Source organism: Schistocerca serialis, chromosome 7, assembly GCF_023864345.2.
Source record: "Schistocerca serialis cubense isolate TAMUIC-IGC-003099 chromosome 7, iqSchSeri2.2, whole genome shotgun sequence".
Taxonomy (NCBI): domain Eukaryota; kingdom Metazoa; phylum Arthropoda; class Insecta; order Orthoptera; family Acrididae; genus Schistocerca; species Schistocerca serialis.
The window spans coordinates 528,956,655-528,984,271 of NC_064644.1; the positions used below are offsets into that span (position 1 = coordinate 528,956,655).

A 27,617-nucleotide genomic window follows, 5' to 3' on the forward strand; every position below is an offset into this window, starting at 1 on the left:
AATTACAATGTCATCGGCGAACCTCAAAGTTTTTATTTCTTCTCGATGAATTTTAATACCTACTCCGAATTTTTCTTTTGTTCCTTTACTGCTTGCTCAATATACAGATTGAATAACATTGAGGAGAGGCTACAACCCTGTCTCACTCCCTTCCCAACCACTGCTTCCCTTTCATGTCCCTTGACTCATAACTGTCATCTGGTTTCTGTACAAATTGTAAATAGCCTTTCGCTCCCTGTATTTTACCCCTGCGACCTTTAGAATTTGAAAGTGAGTATACCAGTCAACATTGTCAAAAGCTTTCTCTAAGTCTACAAATGCTAGAAACGTAGGTTTGCCTTTCCTTAATCTTTCTTCTAAAACAAGTCGTAGGGTCAGTATTGCCTCACGTGTTCCAGTATTTCTACGGAATCCAAACTGATCTTCCCCGAGGTCGGCTTCTACCAGTTTTTCAAAATGGTTCAAATGGCTCTGAGCACTATGGGACTTAACATCTGTGGTCATCAGTCCCCTAGAACTTAGAACTACTTAAACCTAACTAATCTAAGGACATCACACACATCCATGCCCGAGGCAGGATTCAAACCTGCGACCGTAGCAGTCGCGCGGTTCCGGACTGAGCGCCTAGAACCGCTAGACCACCGCCGCCGGCCTACCAGTTTTTCCATTCGTCTGTAAAGAATTCGTGTTAGTATTTTGCAGCTGTGGCTTATTAAACTGATTGTTCGGTATTTTTCACATCTGTCAACGCCTGCTTTCTTTGGGATTGGAATTATTACATTCTTCTTGAAGTCTGAGGGTATTTCGTCTGTTTCATACATCTTGCTCACCAGATGGTAGAGTTTTGTCAGGACTGGCTCTCCCAAGGCCGTCAGTAGTTCCAATGGAATGTTGTCTACTCCAGGGGCCTTGTTTCGACTCAGGTCTTTCAGTGCTCTGTCAAACTCTTCACGCAGTAACATATCTCCCATTTCATTTTCATCTACATCCTCTTCCATTTCCATAATATTGTCCTCAAGTACACCGCCTTTGTATAGACCCTCTATACACTCTTTCCACCTTTCTGCTTTCCCTTCTTTGCTTAGAACTGGGTTTCCATCTGAGCTCTTGATGTTCATGCAAGTGGTTCTCTTATCTCCAAAGGTCTCTTTAATTTTCCTGTAGGCAGTATCTATCTTACCCCTAGTGAGATAAGCCTCTACATCCTTACATTTGTCCTCTAGCCATCCCTCCTTAGCCATTTTGCATTTCCTGTCGACCTCATTTTTGAGACGTTTGTATTCCTTTTTGCCTGCTTCATTTACTGCATTTTTATATTTTCTCCTTTCATCAATTAAATTCAATATTTCTTCTGTTACCCAAGGATTTCTACTAGCCCTCGTATTTTTACCTACTTGCTCCTCTGCTGCCTTCACTACGTCATCCCTCAAAGCTACCCATTCTTCTTCTTTTCTTTCGCCCATTCCTGTCAATTGTTCCCTTATGCTCTCCCTGAAACTCTGTACAACCTCTGGTTCTTTCAGTTTATCCAGGTCCCATCTCCTTAAATTCCCACCTTTTTGCAGTTTTTTCAGTTTTAATCTACAGTTCATTACCAATAGATTGTGGTCAGAGTCCACATCTGCCCCTGGAAATGTCTTACAATTTAAAACCTGGTTCCTAAATCTCTGTCTTACCATTATATAATCTATCTGATACCTTTTAGTATCTCCAGGGTTCTTCCATGTATACAACCTTCTTTCATGATTCTTAAACCAAGTATTAGCTATGATTAAGTTGTGTTCTGTGCAAAATTCTACCAGATGGCTTCCTCTTTCCTTTCTTAGCCCCAATCCATATTCACCTACTACGTTTCCTTCTCCCCCTTTTCCTACTACCGAATTCCAGTCACCTATGACTATTAAATTTTCATCACCCTTCACTATCTGAATAATTTCTTTTATTTCATCATACATTTCTTCAATTTCTTCGTCATCTGCAGAGCTAGTTGGCATATAAACTTGTACTACTGTAGTAGGTGTGGGCTTCGTATCTATCTTGGCCACAATAATGCGTTCACTATGCTGTTTGTAGTAGCTTACCCGCATTCCTATTTTCCTATTCATTGTTAAACCTACTCCTGCTTGACCCCTATTTCATTTTGTGTTTATAACCCTGTAGTCACCTGACCAGAAGTCTTGTTCCTCCTGCCACCGAACTTCACTAATTCCCACTATATCTAACTTTAACCTATCCATTTCCCTTTTTAAATTTTCTAACCTATTTGCCCGATTAAGGGATCTGACATTCCACGCTCCGTTCCGTAGAACGTTAGTTTTCTTTCTCCTGATAACGACATCCTCTAGAGTAGTCCCCGCCCGGAGATCCGAGTTGGGGGACTATTTTACCTCCGGAATATTTTACCCAAGAGGACGCCATCATAATTTAATCATACAGTAAAGCTACATCTATAAAACGTAATGTGTCTCACACTAAGAAGCACAAATGTGTATGCGCGGATGTGAGAAGTACATTTTCTCAGTGTTTCACACCAGGACAAATTCGTTGTCTGTTAAAGAAGAGGAAGCAAGTAAAGTGGTGCTCAGAGGACGTTGCAAATGCTGTCACATTGAGATCTTTGTCTCCTAAAGCATATGCCTATCTGAGGAGGAAGAATTACCCTTTTCCCTGCAGGTCAACGCTCCAGACATGGGCGAAACAGTTCAAGTGCCGACCAGGTATTTTGAACCCAGTTTTGGAGTTAATTAAAGGTAGGTCAGAAATGTTCACATCATTAGAGGCGATTGGTGTCCTAAGCTTCGACGAGATGAGCATTGACGGTCGTGTGACTTACGATTCGTCCGACGATGTAGTACTCGGACCACACAACAATGTCCAAGTCGTCATGGTTCGCAGCTTGTTTTCAAAGTGGAAGCAGCCAGTGTATTATAACTTTGATGTTGCTATGTCTAATGATTTGTTACAGAATGTCATAAAAGAAATTGAAACAGCAGGAATCCATATCGTAGCTGTTACGTGTGACATGGGACCAAAATATGTGCATGTGTGGAAGCAACTTGGTGTGTATGCGTCCAAGACATTCTTTTCAAACCCTGTTGATCATAGCAGAAAAGTCTGGGTTATTTTTGATGTTCCACATTTGCTTAAATTATTAAGAAATCGTTTTCTTGATGACGGAATCACTTTGCCTGATGGTACTGTGATTACAAAAATGGTTATAGAAGAGCTTCTTCGACATCAGAAAGGCGATCTTAAGATCAATCACCACATATCGGAGGTTCATCTTAATGTTAGTGGATCTGATCGTCAGAATGTCCGAAGGGCTGCACAGATATTTTCACGTCGCTCTGCCCAAGCTGTGAGATATGTTCTGCATAAAGATTGCGAAGGAAGCTTCATTGAGCTCGTGAACCATGTTTTCGATGTGCTGAATTCGAGATACCCTCAAGATGAGAAAGCTCCCCTTAGAAGTGGTTACTGGTTTAATATCAGAAGTCAGGAAAGCTCACTAAAAAGATTTCTTGAAATGTGTTCTAATATGCGAGTATGAAAAAGAAACAATCTTCTCCCGTTTCAGAAGGGACTCATTATATCAATAAATTCACTTTTTGGACTTTACAATGACATGAAAAATTCCGGAGCTACTTATATATTGATAGCCAGACTTAATCAAGATTGTCTGGAAAATTTCTTTTCCAGAATCCGTGGCCTTGGGGTCTTCTACAACAATCCCACACTTTTCGAGGTGAAAAACAGAATTCGTTTATTGATACTGACTGGAAGAGCAAGTGAAATACCTTTGTCTTCTGGTGCTTCGAATTCAGAGGACAAAAATGAAAATTCTGCTTCTGAAAACTACACGACACCAGCTGATGAAACTGAGGAAGATTTTGCACGTTTTCTCTCAACTGATAAATCCTTTGACGTCGCTACAGATGACGAAAACTTGCTCTTAGATTTCGAGCTCAGTGATTCAGTGTGTACCAGTGAAGACGTGAATGATGATGCTTTAAAATATCTAGCAGGATATGTAGCATTCAAGTGCAAAAACTTTGACAGTTCTTTGGGAAATACAGCAGGGCAGTGTGTTGTTGATACAGAATTAAGTCTGAAGCAAGACTGGGTTATTATTATTTCAAAAGGGGGCCTCATTTCTCCCTCTATTGACTGGTTTGGTAAAATACGTGAGTTAGAAATTCTATTTGCTGCTTTTCATGGATCAAATATTTCTCATTGTAATAGTGATGGCAACCTTAGCAGATCATGAAAGTGCGAAATTTCCCGAACTTAATAGCAAAATAGTTCAATTGTATGTCAGAACAAGAACTTAATACGTAATAGTGTAAACATGGTATAAGGCATCATTTTCCACTGTGACCTCCTCTTGTAGTCTGATGATGAGCTATTGGCCTACTTGGAGCGACAGGGTGTGCACTTTGTCCGTTGTGTCCATAGGGGACCAAATGCCAATAGGGTTGCTACCCTGGACTTCATCTTGTTCTTTGAGGACGATTCATTGCGTTCCTTGTGTACAGACTCATGTGCTGAGAGCACAATTCTCCCTGTTCACCAGACTGCGCTTTCTTTCAGAGAGAGAAAAAAAGCATGCCAAATTTAAACGAACGCAAATTCTCCAAGACTGGCGATGTTTTACAGAAGATCGAAATTTAGCGCGGAGATGAATGCGAGGTGGTTCTGATAGTTTCCACAACGAAACATTATCTCGAAACTAGGCAGAAAATCTAAAGAGGATCTGGTCACTTGTTAAGTATGCTGGCGGCAAGACACAGTCAGTGCCTTCTCTGCACGATAGCGATGGAAATACTATCGACGACAGTGATGCGAAAGCAGCTACTAAACACAGCCTTTCCAAACTCCTTCACCAAATATGACGAAGTAAATGTTACAGAACTGGAACCAAGAACAGCTGCGAACATGAGTAACTTCTACAATGCCGGAGTAGTGAAGCAACTTAAATCACTTCATAAAAGCAAGTCTTCAGGTCCAGACTGCATACGAATTAGCTTCCTTTCGGAGCATGCTGGTGCAGTACCTCCATATTTAACAATCGTATACAACCGCTCTCTCGACGAATGATCTGTACCCAAAGACTGGAACGTTGCACAGTACTCAAGAAAGGTAGTAGGCGGGATCCACTAAATTACAGACTCATGTCATTAACGTCGATATGCAGCAGGATTTTGGAACATATATTGTGCTCGAAAATTATGAATTACCTCGAACAGAATGGTTTATTGACACACGGGTTTAGAAAACATCGTTCTTGAGAAACACAACAAGTTCCTTACACACACGACGTGTTGAGTGGTACTGACAAGGGAGTTAAAATTGATTCCAGATTTCCAAAAGGCTTTTGACACTGTACCACACAAGCGGCTTGTCGTGAAGTTGTGTGAATGCTTCTCATCTTGTCACTAGCAACCATCGCCCGTGACTGGGCAGGGGATGCTGTTTTAATCAAAACTGACAAACTCTTCATTTTTGAGATGGCTACAACTTCTCCATATTTGTCCTCTATATTCTCCACAAGTAATAAAGCCTTTGTTGCCAAAGAAGAATCCCCATCTGCCCTTGCACAAACCAGGTATTTGGGGGAGTATTTCTCTGCTGGTCACATAGCTCGACATACTTCCGATGGCAAAGCCAAGGAAGGAAACATTTCAGGTCCATATCTCTCTGTTATGAACATATTCTTTCCTTCTGAAGAGACTGCTAGGGCTGTGTGATCACCAGCCGCTGGAAGCTTCATCTGCTTTATATGCATCCACCACGGTGCCACCCACTCTGAACAGGAACTCCCCCCACAGGCAACGCCCAGCATCACCAATGACCAACTGGCTGGTAATCTGTGACTCAGAGTCCTTGTGTCCTAGTCATGATGGGAACATAATCCTCAGAATACATGGGGAAGTACCAGCTCAGGCGCCAACACCGCAATACCTGCTCATCAGGGGATCAGGGGGCTACTACCATGCAGGTACTTCACCACCTCCCCTCCCCCCACCCACACACAACAGGACCGCGTACAACCTTATTGGTACGAAGGGTCCGTATATGGAAAGGCAGGAAGATGGAACAGTCACCACATTGGGCGACCTTCCCTCCACGATCCGCACTTTTGAGAAATTTGGAAAAGTGGTGGCAGGTCAAACCCAACAATGGGGACCATGTATTTATTAATGATAAGATGTAGAGAGCACAGGAAGTGAAATGGAAAATCAGGGTCTTAATCATATACCAGATCCAAGTGGGGTCTACACCAGGGTGGGTGGGGTCTTTCCAATGGAAAAGAAGAGGAGGAAAGTGAGAGTGGAAGTATAGGCCGGCAGCACAGAAAGGTAAGTAGTGCTACAAAGGTTAGGACCCCATGGTAGCCAGACACGTACTCACAAAAGAACAGTGACCCCCTGGGTGGGGGGAGGGGACATATGTGACTGGTGTACTTTTTAAACTGAAAAAAGGAGACAGAAGTATCGCATCATGAAGAGAGAAGAGGACCTGCACGTTAAAAAAATAAAAGAAAGATAAAATACTATCTTATATGGACACCTCAACCTGCCTGAATAATGTCAAGATTAACTAAAATATTTTTGTGATACAGGTCAATGCGTTAATTAATTGCATCGAGAAGATGTCTTAAGATTTCAATTTCTTCCAGCGCCCCGAGTAATTTTAAGTCATATGGACACCTTGACCTGCCTAAATGTCATAACTAAACAAAATATTTTTGTATACAGGTGAATGCGTTAATTAATGGTATTGGGAAGACTTCTTAAGATTTCAGTTTATTTGAGCACATTGACTAGTTTTACATCGTATGGACAACTTATCCTGGCTATATAATGTCATAAATAAAATATTTTTGTGATGCAGATCAGTGCATTCATTAATTGTATCGAGAATACCTCTTAAGATTTCAATTTATTCCAAGACACAGCGTATCTGACCTTTGTCTGCAATATGTAACACAGCTATCACCAGGCTGCTGCAGCTGATGCTGGTTGTCAATCAAATGCTTTGTCCGAGTTGACTTGGAATTAGTACCCTTTTACCTTTTTGATACAGAGCCTTCGGCTCGATGACAACATTGGGGTGAGGATAATCTCAGGTGGTTAAGTGATTTTATTTGTAAGTAACTCCTGTTCCCTCTTTAAAGTCACTTTAATTCATTTTAGAAATTTTAGCCACGTAGTTCCTTATCTGACATTTGATACTTGAGGATCGCCTCTCATTGACGTGTAACGCAATAGTTTCATTATTACAGTATACACCAGATGATGGAACTTTGCGCGTTCCTAAACCGGTTGTGTACACAGTAAAAGACTACGGATGGAACAACGGTTGTGCAGTTTCTTCATTTTACAAAATGGGCTTATATATTTGCAACCACCCCGCAAGAAGAATTCTTTATATAATTTGAAATGTTTTCCATTTTTCTCGCTTATACGTCAAATATTTAATAAATGAAGGCATTGTGAAGTAATTAAAAGTCTGAAGCCGTTACGAACATGGGAGTTCTGCTCTTTAAAGAGTCGGGATTTGTTGGTAAATTTAAAATGTAGCACCTATTATTAACCTTTTAAAAGCAACCAAAAACTTTGATTAAATAAATACTTAAAGTCTGAAAGGACTTCACTTTTATAAATACGCTCCTTATTCACCTCTCCTTGAAATAACAAGCAGTATTTGTGTCTAAAAAGCTTGAGAATCCTGCTGATGGATCATGTATAACCGAAAAGTCTGGAAAGTATTTTGTAAAATAACTCAAATCTGGAGCCTGAATGAAAACATTCATAACAGGTGATGTAAATTTCAGAGGCTAAAGTCAGTCGGTTATCGCACTTTGAAAACACTCAGAAACAGACAGTGAGCGAAAACACTCACATAGCTGGCAGCAGGGACTAGTTTCATTCGATTCTTCCATTAGAGTGAAAAAACCTATTGAATGATAAAGTGGAATCGAAAGCAAGATATAAACTAAAGGTATCATCATAACGGGTATGGCAATCTATAGCCAAGAAAGCTAAGAAAGGGAAGGTAGTTGATTCTTCGTACCTATAGATCACATTCCAGATTTAGAGGATGCTGAAAGCGTCTACTTAGGTGTTCAAAGTATCCACGATTACATCCAGAACACAGCCCTGCCCTTCTACCCCATGGCTGTCGTGTGCATTGAAAAATCTGTGGCGTGCCGTAGGCCACACTTGGAACAGCCACATCTGCATTCTACTGATTTCCTCTTGTGCTATGCCGTTGGGAGTCCGCAAACACTTTCATGTCACCCACAACCTTGAGTCACAGGGTATGGTGCCCATTCAGTACGCTGATAACGTGTAGGGGCTCTGCCGTGAACCGGTCACGTGCTCTGTCGCATTGTAAGAGGAACACTCTCCATTAGATCATGAAGAACACTCTGAAGAAGCTACAAGCAGTTGATGTCTCGTAGTCATTCGGGAAGTTCAAGTAAGTAATCACCAACCCAAACGATAGAGGACTTGTGATGGGAATAGACCTCCAAGATGGTGTATGAATCTTCATTAACCCTAACATGGTAATTGTACCGACTGAAAATGTCATTCCTAGTAAATGTTCCTTCGTCCGTTGCCAGAAATTTACTAAATGTGTTGGCTTAGCACCTAATCAAAGAATATTGTAGCACGTGGAAAATAAGGATTTGGGTTCAGTTCCCGCAGACGTGGCAGATGGGAGGAATATGGTAACTGTTCATGTCCTGTTCTCCACCTAGACTGCTGTGACAGTTGACATCGCGATGCTAATCTCCGTGCATTGGTATTCGCTGAGCATTCCAGGGAATGCAGGACTGCCTATCTATTGCTGCTATCCTGTGACGTCGCTGTCTGTCAGTACTGGCCCTAACAGGTGCATAGTGACGTGTCTCTCTCAAAGGCCGAGTTGCTGGTACAAATATTCTCAGAGCGGTATGTCTTCTGCCTGAGTGTGCTGTTATCTGTCCCGCTTCACCTAAGATCTCTTTTCTACCCCTATTTTCATTTCCTGTACCACCCAATCCATAATATAACACTTTCCCCCTATGTAACAGCATGCTCCACACTGCACTGACGTACTTAAACGGCTTCGTGATGTTCGAAGTACTAACTGGTGTCAATACCACTAAACAGTTAACCCGGTTCATGGTTCATGGTGCACAATCCCAGTAGCAGGTTGCACACGTCACGGCTTCTAAGGGCAACAATAATTTGAGTTTCATTATTTCATATAATTGTTGTTGTTGTGCTCTTCATTCTGAGGATTGGTTTGACGCAGCTCTACACGCTTCCCTATCCTGCGCGAGCCTCTTTATCTCTGAATAACTACTGTAACCTATATCCCTCTAAATCTGCTTACTATATTCATCTCCTGGCCTCCCTTTACGATTTTTACCCCCACACTTCCTTCAAGTAGTAACTTAGTGATCCCCTGATGTCTCAGACGGTTTCTATAACCGACCCCTTCCTCTGTTCAAGTTCTGCCACAAATTTCTTGTCACCCCAATTCTATTCATTACTTCCTCGTTAGTTAAGTGAACGATCCGTCTAAACTTCAACATTCTTCTGTTGTCTAAAATTCTTATCCTCCATGTTCCACTTCCATACATGGCTTTGCTCCAGACAAATACTTTCAGAAAAGACTTCCTAACACCTAAATCTATATTCGCCACGCGGGGTAGACCTGTGGTCTAAGGCGCCTTGCCACGGTTTGCGCGGCTTCCCCCGTCGGAGGTTAGAGTCCTCCCTTCATGAGTGAATCGGTTACAAGTTATTTATACTCAGGATAGGTTTCATTTGCTTACCATTATCGCCTCAGTACTATAGAAACGTAGGCGGAGACCCTGTAGTATGGAATGGGGAAGATATTTCTGTGTCTCATCGTCAATGTGAGGGATCCAAAGATAGTATAAACTTTAAAAAGTTCATCGGATACAAGTCATTCATAATGAGGAGAGGTTTCATTTGCTTACCGTAATCGCCTCAGTACCATAGAAACGCCGGCGGAGACCCTGTAGTATGCAATGGCAAAGATATTTCTGTGTCACATCGTCAATGCGGGGGTACCAAAGCTAGAATAAACATGCAAAAATGCATCGGTTACAAGTTATTTATATTCAGGAGAGGTTTCATTTGCTTACCGTTATCCTCTCAGTACCATAGAACCGTCGGCAGAAACCCTGTAGAATGCAATGATGAAGCTATTTCGCTGTCCCATTATCAATGTGAGGGTTCCATGGCTAGAATAAACATGAAAAAGTTCATGGGTCACAAGCTATTTATAATCAGAAGAGGTTTCATTCACGCCCGGTACTCACAGCTTTACTTCTGCCAGTACCTCGTCTCCTACCTTCCAAATTTTACAGAAGCTCTTCTGCGAACCTTGCAGAACTAGCACTCCTGAAAGAAAGGATATAGCGGAGACATGGCTTAGCCACAGCCTGGGGGATGTTTCCAGAATGAGATTTTCACTCTGCAGCGGAGTGTGCGCTGATATGAAACTTCCTGGCAGATTAAAACTGTGTGCCCGACCGAGACTCGAACTCGGGACCTTTGCCTTTCGCGGGCAAGTGCTCTACCAACTGAGCTACCGAAGCACGACTCACGCCCGGTACTCACAGCTTTACTTCTGCCAGTACCTCGTCTCCTACCTTCCAAACTTTACAGAAGCTCTTCTGCGAACCTTGCAGAACTAGCACTCCTGAAAGAAAGGATATAGCGGAGACATGGCTTAGCCACAGCCTGGGGGATGTTTCCAGAATGAGATTTTCACTCTGCAGCGGAGTGTGCGCTGATATGAAACTTCCTGGCAGTACCGGGCGTGAGTCGTGCTTCGGTCGCTCAGTTGGTAGAGCACTTGCCCGCGAAAGGCAAAGGTCCCGAGTTCGAGTCTCGGTCGGGCACACAGTTTTAATCTGCCAGGAAGTTTCATATCAGCGCACACTCCGCTGCAGAGTGAAAATCTCATTCAGGTTTCATTTGCTGTCCGTAATCGCGTCACCACCACAATAAAGGAGCGGACACCCTGTAGTAGGCAATGGCGAATCAATTTCTGGGTCACATCATCAACGTGGGGGATCCAAGGCTAGAATTCGATACAAGTTATACATAATGAGGAGAGGTTTCATTTGCTTACCGTAATCGCGCCAGTACCATAGAAACGTCGGCTGGGACCCTGTAGTTCCATCGTCAATGTGAGGGTGATAAAAGAAAAATAAACATGCAAAAGTGCATCGGTTACAAGTTATTTATACTCAGGAGAGGTTTCATTTGCTTATCGTTGTCGCCTCAGTACCACAGAAACGTCGGCGGAGACCCTGTACCTTGCAATGGCGAAGCAATTTGTGTGTCCCATCGTCTGTGTCAGGGAGCATAGGCTACAATAAACATTCAAAAGTGCATCAGTTATAAGTTATTTACACCCTGGAGAGGTTTCATTTGCTTACCGTTATCACACCAGTACAGTAGAAACGTGGGCGGAGACCTTTTAGGTCCCTCTCGCTGGAGTTTGGAGTCCTCTTCCGGGCATGGATGTGTGTGTTGTCCTTAGCGTAACTTCGTTGAAGTTTAAGTAGTGCGTAAGTCTGGGGACCGATGATCTGAGCACTTTGGACCCTTAGGAAATCACACACATTTGAACAGACACTGTAATATGAAATGGCCAAAAAATATCTGTACCGCATCGTCAATCTGAGGGCGTCAGGACTAGAATAAACATGCAAAAGTCCATTGGTTACAACTTATACACATTCAGGAAAGGTTACATTTGCTTATCGTTATCGTCTCAGTACCATAGAAACGTTAGCGAAAAAATTTGTGTCCCATCGTCAATGTGAGGGTGTTAAGGGTAAAATAAACATGAAAAAGTGCATCGGTTAAAAGTAATTTATACTCAGGAGAGATTTCATGCGCTTACCGTAAACGCATCAGTACCATAGAAACGTCGGCTTGGACCCTGTAGTATTTAATAGCAAAGCAATTTCTGTGCCACATCATCTATGTGAAAGTTATAAGGCTACGATAAACATGAAAAAGTGCATCGGTTACAAGTTATTTATACTCAGGAGAGGTTTGGTTAACCTACCGTTATGGCCTCAGTACCAGAGAAACGTCGGAGGAGACCCTATATTATGCAATGGCGAAGCAATTTCTGTGTCCCATCGTCAATGTGAGGGTGCCAAGGCTAGAATAAATATGAAAAACCGCTTCGATTCCAACTTATTTACATTCAGGAGTGGTTTCATTTGCTTACGGCTCAGTACATTGAGACGTCGGCCTAGACCCTGTAGTATGCAGTGGCGAACAATTTCTGTGTCCCATCGTCAATGTGAGGGTTCAGAGGGTAGAATAAACATGCAAAACTGAATCGGTTACGTTATTTATACTCACGAGAGGTTTCATTTGCTTACCGATATCGCCTCAGTACCACTGAAACGTCGGTGGAGGCCCTGCAGTATCCAATGACGGAGCGCTCTATGTGTCCCATTGTCAATATGAGGGTGGTGAGGCTGGAATTAACATGCAAAAGTGCATCGGTTACAAATTATTTATAGTCTTCAAAGGTTTCATTTGGTTGCTGTTTTCGACTGAGTACCATAGATACGTCGGCAAAGACCCTTTAGAATGCAATGGTGCAGCAATTTCTGTGTACCATCTGTGTAACATCGTTAATGTGAGGCTGCCAAAACTATAATAAACATGCAATAGTTCATCGGCTACAAGTTATTTACACTCAGGAGAGGTTTAATTATCTTACCGTTATCGCCTCGGTGCTATAGAAACGTCGGCGGAGTCCCTGTAGTATACGATGGCGAAGCAATTTCTGTGTCCCATCGTCAATGTGAGGCTGCCTATTATAGAATAAACATGCAAAAGCGCATCGGTTACGAGTTATTTATACTCAGGAGAGGTTTCATCTGCTTACCATTATCGCCTCAGTACCATAGAAACGTCGGTGGAGACAGTGTGATATGCAAAGGCAAGCAATTTTGGTGTCCCATCGTCAATGTGAGGGTGCCAAGGTTACAATAAACATGCAAAAGTGCATCAGTTACAAGTTATATATACTCAGTTTCGTTTCAGTTGCTTACTGTTACGGAATCAGTACCATATAAACTTTGGCGGAATCCCTGTAGTACGCAGGGGCGAAGCAATTTCTTTGTCACATCGTGAATGTGAGGGTGCCAAAGCTAGTATAAACATGAAGAAGAGTATCGGTTACAAATTATTTATACTAAGAAGCTGTCTCTTTTGCTTTCCGTTATCGCCTCAGTATTATAGAAACGTGAGTGAGGACCATGTAGTCCCCTCCCGCCGGAGGTTAGAGTCCTCCAACGTGCATAGGTGTGTATGTTGTCCTTAGCGTAATTTAGTTTAAGTTCCTTTAAGCAGTGTGTAAGTCTAGGTATCAATGACCTCAGCAGTTTAGACAGTTAGGAATTCAGAAATGGTTCAAATGGCTCCGAGCATTATGGGACTTAACATCTGAGGTCATCAGTCACCTAGTACTTAGAACTACTTAAACCTAACTTTCCTAAGGACGTCACACACAGCCATGACCGATGCAAGATTCGAACCTGCGACCGTAGCGATCGCGCGATTCCAAACTGAAGCACCTACAACCGCTCGGCCACATCGACCGAGGGTTAGGAATTCACACACATTTAAACAGACCCAGTAGTATGTAATTGCGACTCATTTTCTATGTCACTTCGTCAATACGAGGGTACTAAGGCTACAATAAACATGCAAAACTGCATCGTTTACAAGTTATTTATAATAAGGAGATCTTTCGTCTGCTTACCGTTATAGCGTCAGTACCATAGAAACGTTGGCGGAGACCCTGTAGTATACAATGGCGAAGCAATTTCTGTGTCCCATCGTCAATGTGAGGGTGCAGGGGCTAGAATAAACATGAAAAAGTTCATGGGTTACAAGTTATTTACAATCGTAAGAGGTTTTATCTGCTTGCCGTAATTGCGACAGTACCATAGAGAACTCGGAGGAGGCCCTGTAGTATGCAATGGAGAAGCAATTTCTGAGTCACGTCATCAATGTGAGGGTGCCAGGGCTAGAATAAACATGAAAAAGTTCATCGCCTGCAAGTTATTCATAATCAGAAGAGGTTTCATTTGCTTACCATAATCGTCTCAGTACCATGGAAATGTCGACTGGGACCGTGTAGTTCCATAGTCAATGTGAGGGTGAAAAACTAAAATAAAGATGCAAAAGTGCATCAGTTACATTTATTTATACTCAGGAGAGGTTTTATTTGCTTACCGTCATCGCCTCAGTACCATAGAAATGGTGGCGCACACCCCACAGTAAGCAATGGCGAAGCAGTTTCAGGGTCCCATCGTATATGTGAGTGTGCATAGCTAAAATAAAAATGCAAAAATGCATCGGTACATGTGATTTATACTCAGGAGAAATTTCAGTTGCTTACCGTTATCGCGTCAGCACCATAGAACCGTGGACGGAGACCCTATAGACCCTCCCGCAAGAGTTTCAAGTCCTCCCTGGCGCATGGCTGTGTGTGTTATTCTTAGCATAATTTAGTTTAAGTAGTGTGTAAGTGTAGGGAACAATGATCTCAGCAGTTTGGTCCCTAAGGAATACACACACATTTGAACGTACCCAGTAGTATGAAATGTCGAAGCAATCTCTGTGTCCCATTGTCAAAGGGAGGGTACCAAGGCAAGAGTAAGCATGCAAACGTGCATCGGTTACAAGTTATTTATACTCAGGAGAGTATTCTTTTGCCTACCGTTATCGCCTCAGTACCATGGAAACGTTGGCTTAGACCCTGTACTATGTAATGGCGAAGCAATTTCTGTGTCCATCGTCAATGCGAGGGTGCCAATTCAAAAATAAGCATGCAAAAGTGCATCAGTTACAAGATATGTATACTCAGGGGAAGTTCCATTTGGTTACCGCTATCGCCTCAGTATTATGGAAACGTTGGCTTAGACCCTGTACTATGTAATGACGAAGCAATTTTTTTGGCCCATCGTCAATGTGAGGGTGCAAAAACAAGAATAAACATGCAAATGTGCATCAAATACAAGTTATTTATAATCAGGACAGGTTTCACTTCCTTACCGTTATCACCTTTGTACCACAGAAACGTTAGTGGGGACCCTGTAGTATGCTGTGGCGAAGCAATTTCTGTGTCACATCGTCAATGTGATGGAGCCAAGGCTACAATAAACATGCAAAAGTGCATCGGTTACAAGATATTTATACTCAAGAGAGGTTTCATTTCCTTACCATTGTAGCGACGCTGCTGCGCGCTAATTCAAGCTCGCCGGTGTGTGTGTGTGTGTGTGTGTGTGTGTGTGTGTGTGTGTGTGTGTGTGTGCGCGCGCGCGCGCGCGCGCTCGCGTGTGTGTCAGTGCAGTGCTGTGCAGTCGTAATTACTGTACACGACGTCAGTGTAGTTCCGCGCCCAACCACTAGAGGCGCTGTGTTTTCTAGCTTTTATATACGTTCTGTTTATTATTATCATTCCTTGTTTTTTGAGTTAATTGGTCGTTCCGTGCCTCCTGGCTTGTGTGGACGAGTACTGTTTTCTCTCAATAACTACGGAAGTTTTCCCAGGATTAAGGATCCTTCTGTAGAGGCCGGAAGCAAATTTTGTAACTCCGATCAGTCCACGCATGCCGGGCGTCCTCAGATACGCGCTAGCAATAAAGTTATTGTTGCTGAACTGAAGGTCTTTATTCTTCTGAAGCACGTTAAGCAAAGGTCGGACAGCCACCAGTTTAGCTGAACCCGACAAGTGGTGACCCCGACGTGATCCAAGCAGAAACCGACATGATTAAGAAGAAGCAGGCGTGAGCTACGCAAGTAACGAGCACATAATGACCGAACAGCAGGCCGTCTCCAGGATTGCAGTCCGTTTGCCGCCGTTCTGGCCCGACAACCCGGTACTCTGGTTCGCGCAGGCAGAGGCAAGTTTTGGCTGCGCTGGAATAACGGTCGAAGCAACTAAATTTGCGCTGATTGTGAGCCAACTCGACCAACGTTATGCAGCCGAGGTGCTGGACATAATCACAGCACCGCCCGAGGCTGGAGCTTATGCCAGGCTAAAATCGGAGTTGATTCGACGGGTGGCCGCGTCACAAGAGGACCGGATAAGTCAGGTTCTGACACAGGAAGAAATTGGCGACAGGAAGCCTTCTCAATACCCGAGACATCAACGCAGCAAAGTTGACACCGTTACTGTGCCAGACAGTCTGCTCAGAACGCTGTAGAGCAGTAGGTTGCCGCCGCCAATAAAAGCCATAATCGCCTCACAAACGGACATGCCGCTGGATGACGTGGCGCAGCTAGCAGGCCGGATTCCGGACGCGATAACACCGGCTCAGGCCAGCGCAGTCGCGGCGTTGGACAACAGTACAAACAATACCGCGTCTGTAGCACGGGCCGACCACGATTCACTCGCGGCCAAGGTTGAGCTTTTGTGCGCCCAGGTCAGTGCGCTGCTGGCACGTGACGGCGACAACAATAGAAGAAGCCGATACAGACGGCGGCGTTCGAGAAGCAGATCTTCCGGCGGTACTATCACTCCGCAAGGCGAGGTACCGTTGTGCTGGTACCACTGACGATTCGGCGATCAGGCAAGGAAGTGCACATCGCCATGCTCGCAGCCAAACACCACCGGCGGTCGACAATAGGCGCGACCGACTGCCAGTTATCCTCCAAGCGTCTGTTCGTACCCGATAGGCGTTCCGGCGTAAAGTTTTTAATTGACACTGGGTATCATACCACGAACAGCCATGCATCGTTGCCGGCCGCCAACTGCCTTCCGTCTGACGGCTGCCAACAATTCTTCCATCGCAACATACGGCACACAGAGGATGGAGCTTAATCTCGGCCTACGTCGCCCGTACGAGTGCAATTTTACAGTGGCTGACGTCACGGAGGCGATCGTCGGGGCTGACCTCCTGGCGCACCACCACCTGCTGCCGGACGTCGCGAACGCACACTTGGTAGACAGCGTCACTGGCTAAGCAGTCACGGGTTTCCGTCGCAACACCGCAACGCACAGTGCCAAGTTGGTCCATGCTACGGAAGGGTGAGTACACTGAATTACTGCTTAACTATCCGAACTTGACCAGGCCGCCCGGCGCTCCCAGGTTCATACCACATGACACGGCGCATCACATTCAAACGACTGATGGTCCCCCAGTAGCATGCCGACCTAGACGTCTCGCTCCGGACCGATTGTCGATAGCGAAGGCAGAATTTGACGCCACGATTCGCGAGGGCATAATGCGGCCATCTAAGAGCCCGTGGTCCTCCGCATTACATCTTGTTCCGAAGAAGGGTGGAGCTTGGCGCCCATGCGGTGACTACCGTGCGTTTAACGCGCGAACAGCGTCGGACAGGTATCCCGTTCAGTTACTGAGGGATTATAATCACGCTTAACTTGGTGCCACGGTGTTCTCAGTTCCGGGCCGGCCGCGGTGGTCTCGTGGTTCTAGGCGCGCAGTCCGGAACCGCGCGACTGCTACGGTCGCAGGTTCGAATGCTGCCTCGGGCATGGATGTGTGTGATGTCCTTAGGTTAGTTAGGTTTAACCTAACATGACCTAAGATGTTAAGTCCCACAGTGCTCAGAGCCATTTGAACCATTTTTCTCAGTTCTGGACTGCGCTAAAGCGTATACACAGATTCCGGTGGCCAATGACGACGTTCCAAAGACTGCAATAATAACGCCTTTCGGTTTATTTGAAAGCAAATTTATGACTTTCGGTTTACGCAATGCCGTTCAGACCTGGCAAAGGTTTATAGACTCGGTTCTCCAGGGGCTGCCGTTTTGTTTCGCCTACCTGGAAGATGTGTTAGTGTTCCCTGCTGACCATGAACAACAGCGACAACATCTGCGAGAGATTTTCGAGCGATTGGAGCGTTACGGTGTCGTCTTTAACGTGGACAAGTGTGTTTTTGGGCAGTCAGAGGTGATATTTCTTGGCGATAAGATTTCTGCTGAAGGCTCTCTTCCTCTTTCCGAGAAGGTGGACGCTATCTTGCAGCTACCCCGACCAACAACGATCAAAGAATTACGTCGCTTTTTGGGGATGCTCAATTTTTATCGACGACACCTTCCCCACGCTGCGGAGCTGCAGGAACCTTTGACGGCGGCATTATCAGGCCCTAAAGTAAATAGCAAGCCTCTGATACAGTGGACAGAGGACATGTGTTCTGCGTTCGAGGCAACAAAGAAGAGCATGGCCGACACGGCGCTTCTCGCACACCCACGGCTCGACGCGCCATTAGCAATTGTCGTAGACGCGAGCCAGACGGCGATCGGATCCGCGTTACAACAATGGTCGGACAACGCATGACAGCCACTGGCGTAGTATTCCCACAAGCTTTCTCCTGCACAGAGAAAATGGAGCACATATGACCGTGAGCTCCTGGCGGTATACCAAGCAGTGAAATATTTCTGCCCCCCCAACAAGTGGAAGCGCGAACTTTCACGATATATACAGACCACAAGCCACTCACGTTCGCCTTCAGTACCATAGACTTTCCTGCACTGGCACAGGCAAAGAGAGACGACGAAGAACTCCTTGCCTATGTTAAAGATACGGCTTCCGCATTGCAACTGAAACTCGTTGATGTTCCGGGGGAAGATACATAGCTATATTGCGACGTTTCTCGCGGCCGACCTCGTCCCTTTCTGACGCCGGCTTTTAGAAGACAAGCCTTACATACAGATTGTGCCATCCAGGGGTACGCCCGACATTCCGCCTAATATCGCAACACTTCGTGTGGCCGGGCATACAAAAAGACTGCCGCGAGTGGGTCCGATCTTGCCTTCAGTGCCAACGCTGCAAGATTAACCGCCATGTACACGCACCGGTCGGCGATTTTCCTGATACCACCGCCCGCTTTGCCCACGTTCATTTGGATGTAGTCGGACCACTTCCACCTTCGAACGGACAAAGATATCTGTTTACAATGATCGACCGTTTTACACGTTGGCCGGAGGCAGTGCCGGTGGATAATATCACAGCAGACACATTAGCTTCCGCTTTTGCAATGACTTGGTTGGCAAGATTTGGATGCCCACTACATATTACCACTGATCGCGGACGGCAATTTGAATCAGACCTGTTCTCACAGCTGGCCAAGTTCTGTGGTTACACCCACCATAAGACCACAAATTATCACCCAGCAAGCAACGGAATGATCTAACGCTGGCACCGTTGTTTGAAGGCTGCGCTGTTGTGCCACGAAGAATCCTGGCAAGTGGTCTTGTTAGGCTTACGGACGACTTTCAAACCAGACCTGCGGTCGTCAGCGGCAGAACTGGTTTATGGAGAAACACTGCGCCTTCCTGGTGGCTTTGTAGACGCTGATGCCATAGAGACAGTTGCTACTGGCCAGCCGGATTTCTTGCGACGCTTGAGGGACCATGTATCAAAGATTCGCCCTCCGAAAGCCACACGTCATGACAAGCCGCCCACTTTCGCGCACCAGGACCTGGAACAATGTCGTCACGTCATACTCCGCTGTGAGGGAGTTAAATCGCCTCTACAAGCTCCTTATTCTGGTCCATATGAAGTGCTACGGCGCAGTGCCTACACGATGGATATCCTAGTGAACGGCAAAACCACGACTGTTGCGTTGAATCGGGTTAAACCTGCGTATGTTTTTCCTGACACCCCACTACCTGCAGCACCTCGTCCTAGGCGTCCACTTACCGCTGTTCCAGACACTGACGCCACACCTCCGGCGCCGGCTCTTCAACGTCCGCCGCCCAACGCAGCACAACATCCGCCCCCTGACGCTGTTCCTCCTCCTCCGACGAGGACGACCCGTTCTGGACGTCGGGTGCACTTCCCGGCGCGATATCTCGACACCGACGCTCCGCTTCCGCCCGGGAGGCCGACGTAGCGACGCTGCCGCGCGCTAATTCAAGCTCGCCGGTGTGTGTGTGTGTGTGTGTGTGTGTGTGTGTGTTTGCGCGCGCGCGCGCGCGCGTGTGTGTGTCAGTGCAGTGCTGTGCAGTCGTAATTACTGTACACGACGTCAGTGTAGTTCCGCGCCCAGCCACTAGAGGCGCTGTGTTTTCTAGCTTTTATATACGTTCTGTTTATTATTATCATTCCTTGTTTTTTGAGTTAATTGGTCGTTCCGCGCCTCCTGGCTTGTGTGGACGAGTACTGTTTTCTCTCCAATAACTACGGAAGTTTTCCCAGGATTAAGGATCCTTCTGTAGAGGCCGGAAGCAAATTTTGTAACTTCGATCAGTCCATGCATGCCGGGCGTCGTCAGATACGCGCTAGCAATAAAGTTATTGTTGCTGAACTGAAGGTCTTTATTCTCCTGAATCACGTTTAGCAAAGGTCGGATAGCCACCAGTTTAGCTGAACCCGACACCATTATTGCCTCAGTACCACAGAAACGTCGGCAGAGACCCTGTAGTATGTAATGGCGAAGAAATTTCTGGTTCCCATCGTCAATGTGAGGGTGCTAAGGCTAGAATAAACATGCAATAGTGCATACGTTATTTATACTTTGGAGACTTTTCATTTCCATACCGTCATCACCTCAGTGGGCCTCGAAGGCCTTGTAGTAAGCTATGGCAAAGAATTTCTGTGACTCATCGTCAATGTGAAGGTGCAAAGGCTAGAATAAACATTCAAAAGCGAATCGTTTAGAAGTTATTTACACTCAGAAGATGTTTCATTTACTTACCATTATCGCCCCAGTACCATAAAAACTTCGGTGAGAACCCTGTAGTATGCAATGACAAAGCAATATGTGTTTCCCATCGTCAGTGTGAGTCTGCCAAGGCTAGAAAAAAACAAATAAACGCACATCGGTTCCAAGTTATTTATACTTAGGAGAGGTTTCATTTGCGTACCATTGACAAGTCTAGAATAAACATGCACAAGTCCATCAGATAATAGATATTTACACTCAGGAGAGGTTTCATTTATTTACCGTTTCGCCCCAATACCATATGTATGGAAGTGAAACATGGGCGATAATTAGTCTGGACAAGAAGAGAATGGAAGCTTTCGAAATGTGGTGCTACAGAAGAATGCTGAAGATGAGATGGGTAAAACATATAACTAATGAGGAGGTTTTGAATAGAATTGGGGAGAAGAGGAGTTTGTGGCACAACTTGACTAGAAGAAGGGATCGGTTGGTAGGATATGTTCTGAGACATCAAGGGATCACCAATTTAGTATTGGAGGGCAGCGTGGAGGGTAAAAATCGTAGAGGGAGACCAAGAGATGAATGCACTAAGGAGATTCAGAAGGATGTAGGTTGCGGTAGGTACTGGGAGATGAAGAAGCTTGCACAGGATAGAGTAGCATGGAGAGCTGCATCAAACCAGTCTCAGGACTGAACACCACAACAACAACATCGCTTCAGTACTATAAATAGTTCAAATGGCTCTGAACACTAATCGATTAACTTCTGAGGTCATCAGTCGCCTAGAACTTAGAACTAATTAAACCTAACTAACCTGAGGACATCACACACATCCATGTCCGAGGCAGGATTCGAACATGCGACCGTAACGGTCGCTCGGCTCCAGACTGTAACGCCTAGAACCGCACGGCCACTCCAGCCGGCACTATAAATAGTCACCGGAGACATTGTAGTATGCATTGGCGAAGTAATTTCTGTGCCCCATGGTGAATTTGAGGGTGCCAAGGCTAGAAAAAACTTGCAAAAGTGCATTGGTTACAAGTTATTTTTACTCAGGGGAGGTTTAATGCGCTTAGCATTATCGCCTTAGTACCATTGAAATGGCGGCAGAGACCTTCTAGTATGCAACAGCGAACCAATTACTGTGTTCCATCGTTAATGGGAGAGTACAAAGGCTAGAATAAACATGCAGAAGTGCACTGTATACAAGTAATTTATACTCAAGTTAGGTTTCATTTGATTAACATAATCATCTCAGTACCATAGAAGAGTTGGCGGAGACTTCGTAATATGCAATGACTAAACAATTTCTGTGTCTCATCGTCAAGGTGAGGATGCCAAGTCTGGAATAAGCATGGAAAACTGCATTGGTTACAAGATTTTGATAGTCAGGAGAGGTTTCATTTGCTTACTGTTGTCGCCTCAGTACCAGAGAAACGTCGGCGGAGACCCTGTAGTATGCAATGGCGAAGCAACTTCTGTGTCCCATCATCATGTGGGGATCCCAAACCTAGAATAAACATGCAAGGGTTTCTCAGTTACAAGTTATTTAAACTCAGAAGAGGTTTAATTTGCTTAACATTATCGCCTCAGTACCATAGAAACGTCAGCGGAGAGTCTGTAGCATGCAATGGCGGAGCAAATTCTCTGTCCCATTGTCAACGGGATGGTGCCAAGGCATCAATAAACTTGCAAAAGTACATCAGTTACAGTTTCTTTATACTCAGGAGGTTTTTCATTTGCTTACTGCTATTGCTTCAGTATCATAGAAACGTAGGCAGAGACCTTGTAGTACGCAATAGCGAAGCAACTTCTGTGTCCCATCGTGAATGTGAGGCTGCCAAGCCTGGAATAAACATCCAAAAGTGCATCGGTTACAAGTTATTTATACTCAGGAGAGGTTTCATGCGCTTAGCATTATCACCTTAGTACCACAGAAACGTTGGTGGAGACCTTGTAGTGTGCAATGGTGAAGCAATTTCTGTGTCCCATCGTCAATGTGAGGGTCCCAAGGCTAGTACAAGCATGCAAAAGTGCGTCAATTGCTAGTTACTTATACTTAGGAGATGTGTCATTTGCTAATCGTAATCGCCTCAGTACCATAGAAACGTCGGCGGAGACTCTGTATTATGTAATGGCGATGCAATTTCTGTGTCCCATCGTCAATGTGAGGGTGCCAAGAGTGGAATAAACATTCAAAAGTATCTCGGTTACAATTTATTTGTACTTGTGAGAGGTTATATTTGCTTACCGTTATCGCCTCCGTACCAATGAAACGTCAGCGTACACCCTGTAGTATGCAGTGGCGAATCAATTTCTGTGTCCAGTCCTCAATATGAAGATACCAAGGCTAGAATAAACAGGCAAAAGTCCATCGGTTACACTTTTTTTTTTTTTTTTTACTCAGTAGAGGTTTCAGTTGCTTACCGTCATCGCCTCAGTACCATAGAAACGTCGGTAGTGTAAGGCATATTGTTTACTGATTGTAGAGTTTGTGGGATTGAGGTCCAGAATGTATGCATATTGTACAACAGTCGGGGACACCCAGAGGCTGGCAAAGGGTGTTCTTCGACCTGCTGCATCACCTGCCCTCACTATGTAAGACTATTTGTGTTGTTTGTACAGTCGCAGCGTTCAAGACGCTTCTGTGCACATCATTTGGCTAACTAGTATTTGATCACAAGGTCACGAGGTGTGCACTGTACTGCAATCTGAAGTCTGATTGTCTCCTCATGACGATAAAAGAGTCATTTGTGAAGATGGGGTGGAAATCCTTCTATCCTCACACTATTTACTTGATACGAAAGTAGGGGTTGGGGCTCTGATTGAGAGATAGAGAGGGAATGAGTGAGTGAGTGGGGTGGGGATTTTATGTATCAAATAGTATGGTTCTTTTATCATAGTGTAATTATTGTTTGTGTGTGATGCGTGGTTTGTGTGTGTGTGCATATGTGTGAGTGTAAAAAGTATCTATGAATATGCGTGCGTGTGTGTGTGAGTGAAGAATATGTATGAATGTGTAAATACATGTAGTTTTATATATACAGGGTTATTACAAATGATTGAAGCTATTTCACAGCTCTACAATAACTTTATTATTTGAGATATTTTCACAATGCTTTGCACACACATACAAAAACTCAAAAAGTTTTTTTAGACATTCACAAATGTTCGATATATGCCCCTTTAGTGATTCGACAGACATCAAGCCGATAATCAACTTCCTCCCACATTCGGCACAGCATGTCCCCATCAATGAGTTCGAAAGCGTCGTTGATGCGAGCTCGCAGTTCTGGCACGTTTCTTGGTAGAGGAGGTTTAAACACTGAATCTTTCATACAACCCCACAGAAAGAAATCGCATGGGGTTAAGTCGGGAGAGCGTGGAGGCCATGACATGAATTGTTGATCATGATCTCCACCACGACCGATCCATCGGTTTTCCAATCTCCTGTTTAAAAATGCCGAACATCATGATGGAAGTGCGGTGGAGCACCATCCTGTTGAAAGATGAAGTCGGCGCTGTCGGTCTCCAGTTGTGGCATGAGCCAATTTTCCAGCATGTCCAGATACACGTGTCCTGTAACGTTTTTTTTCGCAGAAGAAAAAGGGGCCGTAAACTTTAAACCGTGAGATTGCACAAAACACGTTAACTTTTGGTGAACTGCGAATTTGCTGCACGAATGCGTGAGGATTCTCTACCTCCCAGATTCGCACATTGTGTCTGTTCACTTCACCATTAATAAAAAATGTTGCTTCATCACTGAAAACAAGTTTCGCACTGAACGCATCCTCTTCCATGAGCTGTTGCAACCGCGCCGAAAATTCAAAACGTTTGACTTTGTCATCGGGTGTCAGGGCTTGTAGCAGTTGTAAACGATAAGGCTTCTGCTTTAGCCTTTTCCGTAAGATTTTCCAAACCGTCGGCTGTGGTACGTTTAGCTGCTTGCTTTATTCGTCGACTTCCGCGGGCTACGCGTGAAACTTGCCCGCACGCGTTCAACCGTTTCTTCGCTCACTGCAGGCCGACCCGTTGATTTCCCCTTACAGAGGCATCCAGAAGCTGTAAACTGCGCATACCATCGCCGAATGGAGTTAGCAGATGGTGGATCTTTGTTGAACTTCGTCCTGAAGTGTCGTTGCACTGTTATGACTGACTGATGTGAGTGCATTTCAAGCACGACATACGCTTTCTCGGCTCCTGTCGCCAATTTGTCTCACTGCGCTCTCGATCGCTCTGGCGGCAGAAACCTGAAGTTCGGCTTCAGCCGAACAAAACTTTATGAGTTTTTCTACGTATCTGTAGTGTATCGTGACCATATGTCAATGATTGGAGCTACAGTGAATTTATGAAATCGCTTCAATTATTTGTAATAGCCCTGTATATAAATATAAGGACCATGCGCTGAAAAAAATGCAAAAATTGTTTCCTTATGTATATGCTGAAAAATAAAAAAGTATTGCGACTTTATTTATATATTAGCACAATGTGCTGAAGGAAATATTGTCTCTCTTTTGTTATTCATGTGTGTGTGTGTGTGTGTGTGTGTGTTTGTGTGTGTGTGTGTGCAAACAGAGTAGTGTTGAAGTTTCACCTACCGCTAGCCAGCCAGTCAAAGTAGTTTGAATTCCATCCATATCATTATTTTTAGTACAGCTGTTTAGGTTGGACGCTTTATAGCCACCCAGTTAAAGTATTCCAGCTGTCTGTGGTGGAAAATGTCTAGAGCCAGTCAGTTAAAAAAAAAAATGTTTAGAGCTGCTCAGTTAAGTTGGGGCCATCGAATTAAATCTTGTTATTAAAGTATTTGAATGATAAATGTATATTTCAGACACACACACACACACACAAACATATCTTGTCTCGTTCATTGGGGCCATGCAATTCATTAATTATTTCACAGAAAATGTCTATTTTCCGTGTAATGAAATTTCATTAGTAATAGTATTTAGCGTGTAAATTAGTCTATGCCTCTGCTTTAGTTGTAAGTGTGGCTCAATAAGGAAGAAAACCTTCCCTTCGAGGAATCTCCAACATGGATTCTAGAACTAAGTTAAAAGTAGCTCTGTGTTGAACTGAACTGTATCTCAAGAACCATATATATATTGCACTTCACGGACTAAATTGTAATCTCAAGAATTGCAATGAATTGAATAAAGGAAAAAAAATCGTTACCCTACATCACTGTTGTTATTAAAAAAACAGCGTCTTTTTTTTTTTTTTTTTTTTTTTTTTTTTTTTTTTTTTTTTTTGTAAAACATATCTCTGAACATTCTGCAAGCACATCTGCATTACATGCGCACGTCTACAAGACGTAGTGCCTTTAATATACACATTTTCAGAGAATCCACAGCAGTCAAGGGGAGAGGAATGTGAAAGCCTGCCTATTAATAGCACAGGTACCACTACTCCCTCATTGGCAATGCGCAAGGCTGTGGTAAGTAGGTCACACAGCTCCCTTTGAGTTGCACGTCTACAAGACATAGCGCCTTTAACACACAATTTCAGAGAATTCTGTGCAGGCGAGTGCATAGGAATGCGGGAAGCCTACCTATTAATAGCACGTTGACAGTGCACAAGGGTGTGGTAAGTAGGTCGCACACTTCCAGTGGACTCCAGATATTGGTCGAAACAGGTGTAGTATCAGGATTATACTTACATGTTAAGAACGTAGGTCTCAAAAAAAAGAAGTATTCACTCATCGTTAGGAAAAAACTTCATTTCTTTCTCATCCAATTTAAAAGTAATTTTACATTTTCATAAGCAGATACAGCAACACCTTTTTGATACATGTTCTTGAGTTGATGGAGAGGAGGACACCCATAGAATTCCAGGTCTTGAATAGAAGCAAATTTAAAGATTCGACACATCCATGAGATCCTCTCCTTCGCCTCCACGTAGATGATTATCTTAGCACCCCTCACATACTTGAAAGACCTCAGTGATGCAATGTTTGCTGAGAATGTCTTTATTATGCCAGCATCTTGTGTGTACGCTACAAACGCAACATCTTTAAATATGAACAGCCTACACTCACCATCATAGATACCCTGAGCGTCCGCAATGATGTTCACACCTTGAGACGTCATTGTGAAATTCTCTAGGTATGGTGCAGCACTTATTCATTTATACAGCTCGTTGCACAATACCGGCGAGCGGATAGTAGTTGATCACATGGTCATGTAGAACTAGAGCATACATGGCAATGTGTTCTGGGAAATTTGTCAATGATTCAGATTAAATTCGCACATCTATAGGTCCAGACTTAATTATCTTATTCTGTCTCGAGCAGTCTATTTCGATGATCGGTGAAAGCTCTTTGAATTTATGCAGACTGAGTAGACACCCTCCTCAATCTCCTTTGGTAATTTCATAATAAGAAGCACAAAACCTTACATACATGTCATATGCTAGACTGTATATATTTTGAGTCCACTGCAGATGTAAATTGTCATACGGGCAGAATTCTGAATTGAGGTAGACTTCGGAATTAGTTAACTTGCAGTCGTCGAACATGGTGGAATCATTTGCTATATTACCTCTTCTATCAGTCTGAAACGCAAGTATGATGAGTCTAGGTGTGTCTAGATGGGCGGAGGTTTTGATAGCCCATGTTTGTCTGCTCGCAGTTGGTAACACTGGATACTCGAAAACCTCCCACGAGCGAAATGTCAGTGACAGAAATGTACCTGAATTCAGAACCTTTAAAAGCTTCAAATGCTCCTCATCTGATGCACTGAGGTGAGGCATTTTCCATATTATCTTGCTGATTGTGATCATATTCTCCTCTTGAGCTCCTTGAATGTGTGACTTACTGTCTGCTGCACTCCGTACCAGAATGAGTTCCTGTTTAGCGTTCATAGTAATCTGTCTCATGTCCTCAAAGTACCCCATAAGCATTTTTAGAGGT

General features: G+C 44.2%; 1 protein-coding gene across 1 annotated transcript; it reads left to right on the forward strand.

Moving 5' to 3' along the window:
* The first annotated feature begins 16,333 nt into the window (after positions 1-16,333).
* Positions 16,334-19,936, forward strand: LOC126413207 (uncharacterized). The gene is made up of 2 exons (XM_050083104.1): positions 16,334-16,501; positions 19,256-19,936. The coding sequence occupies exons 1-2, from the start codon at positions 16,334-16,336 to the stop codon at positions 19,934-19,936; spliced, it is 849 nt and encodes a 282-aa protein (XP_049939061.1).
* Positions 19,937-27,617: the final 7,681 nt, after the last annotated feature.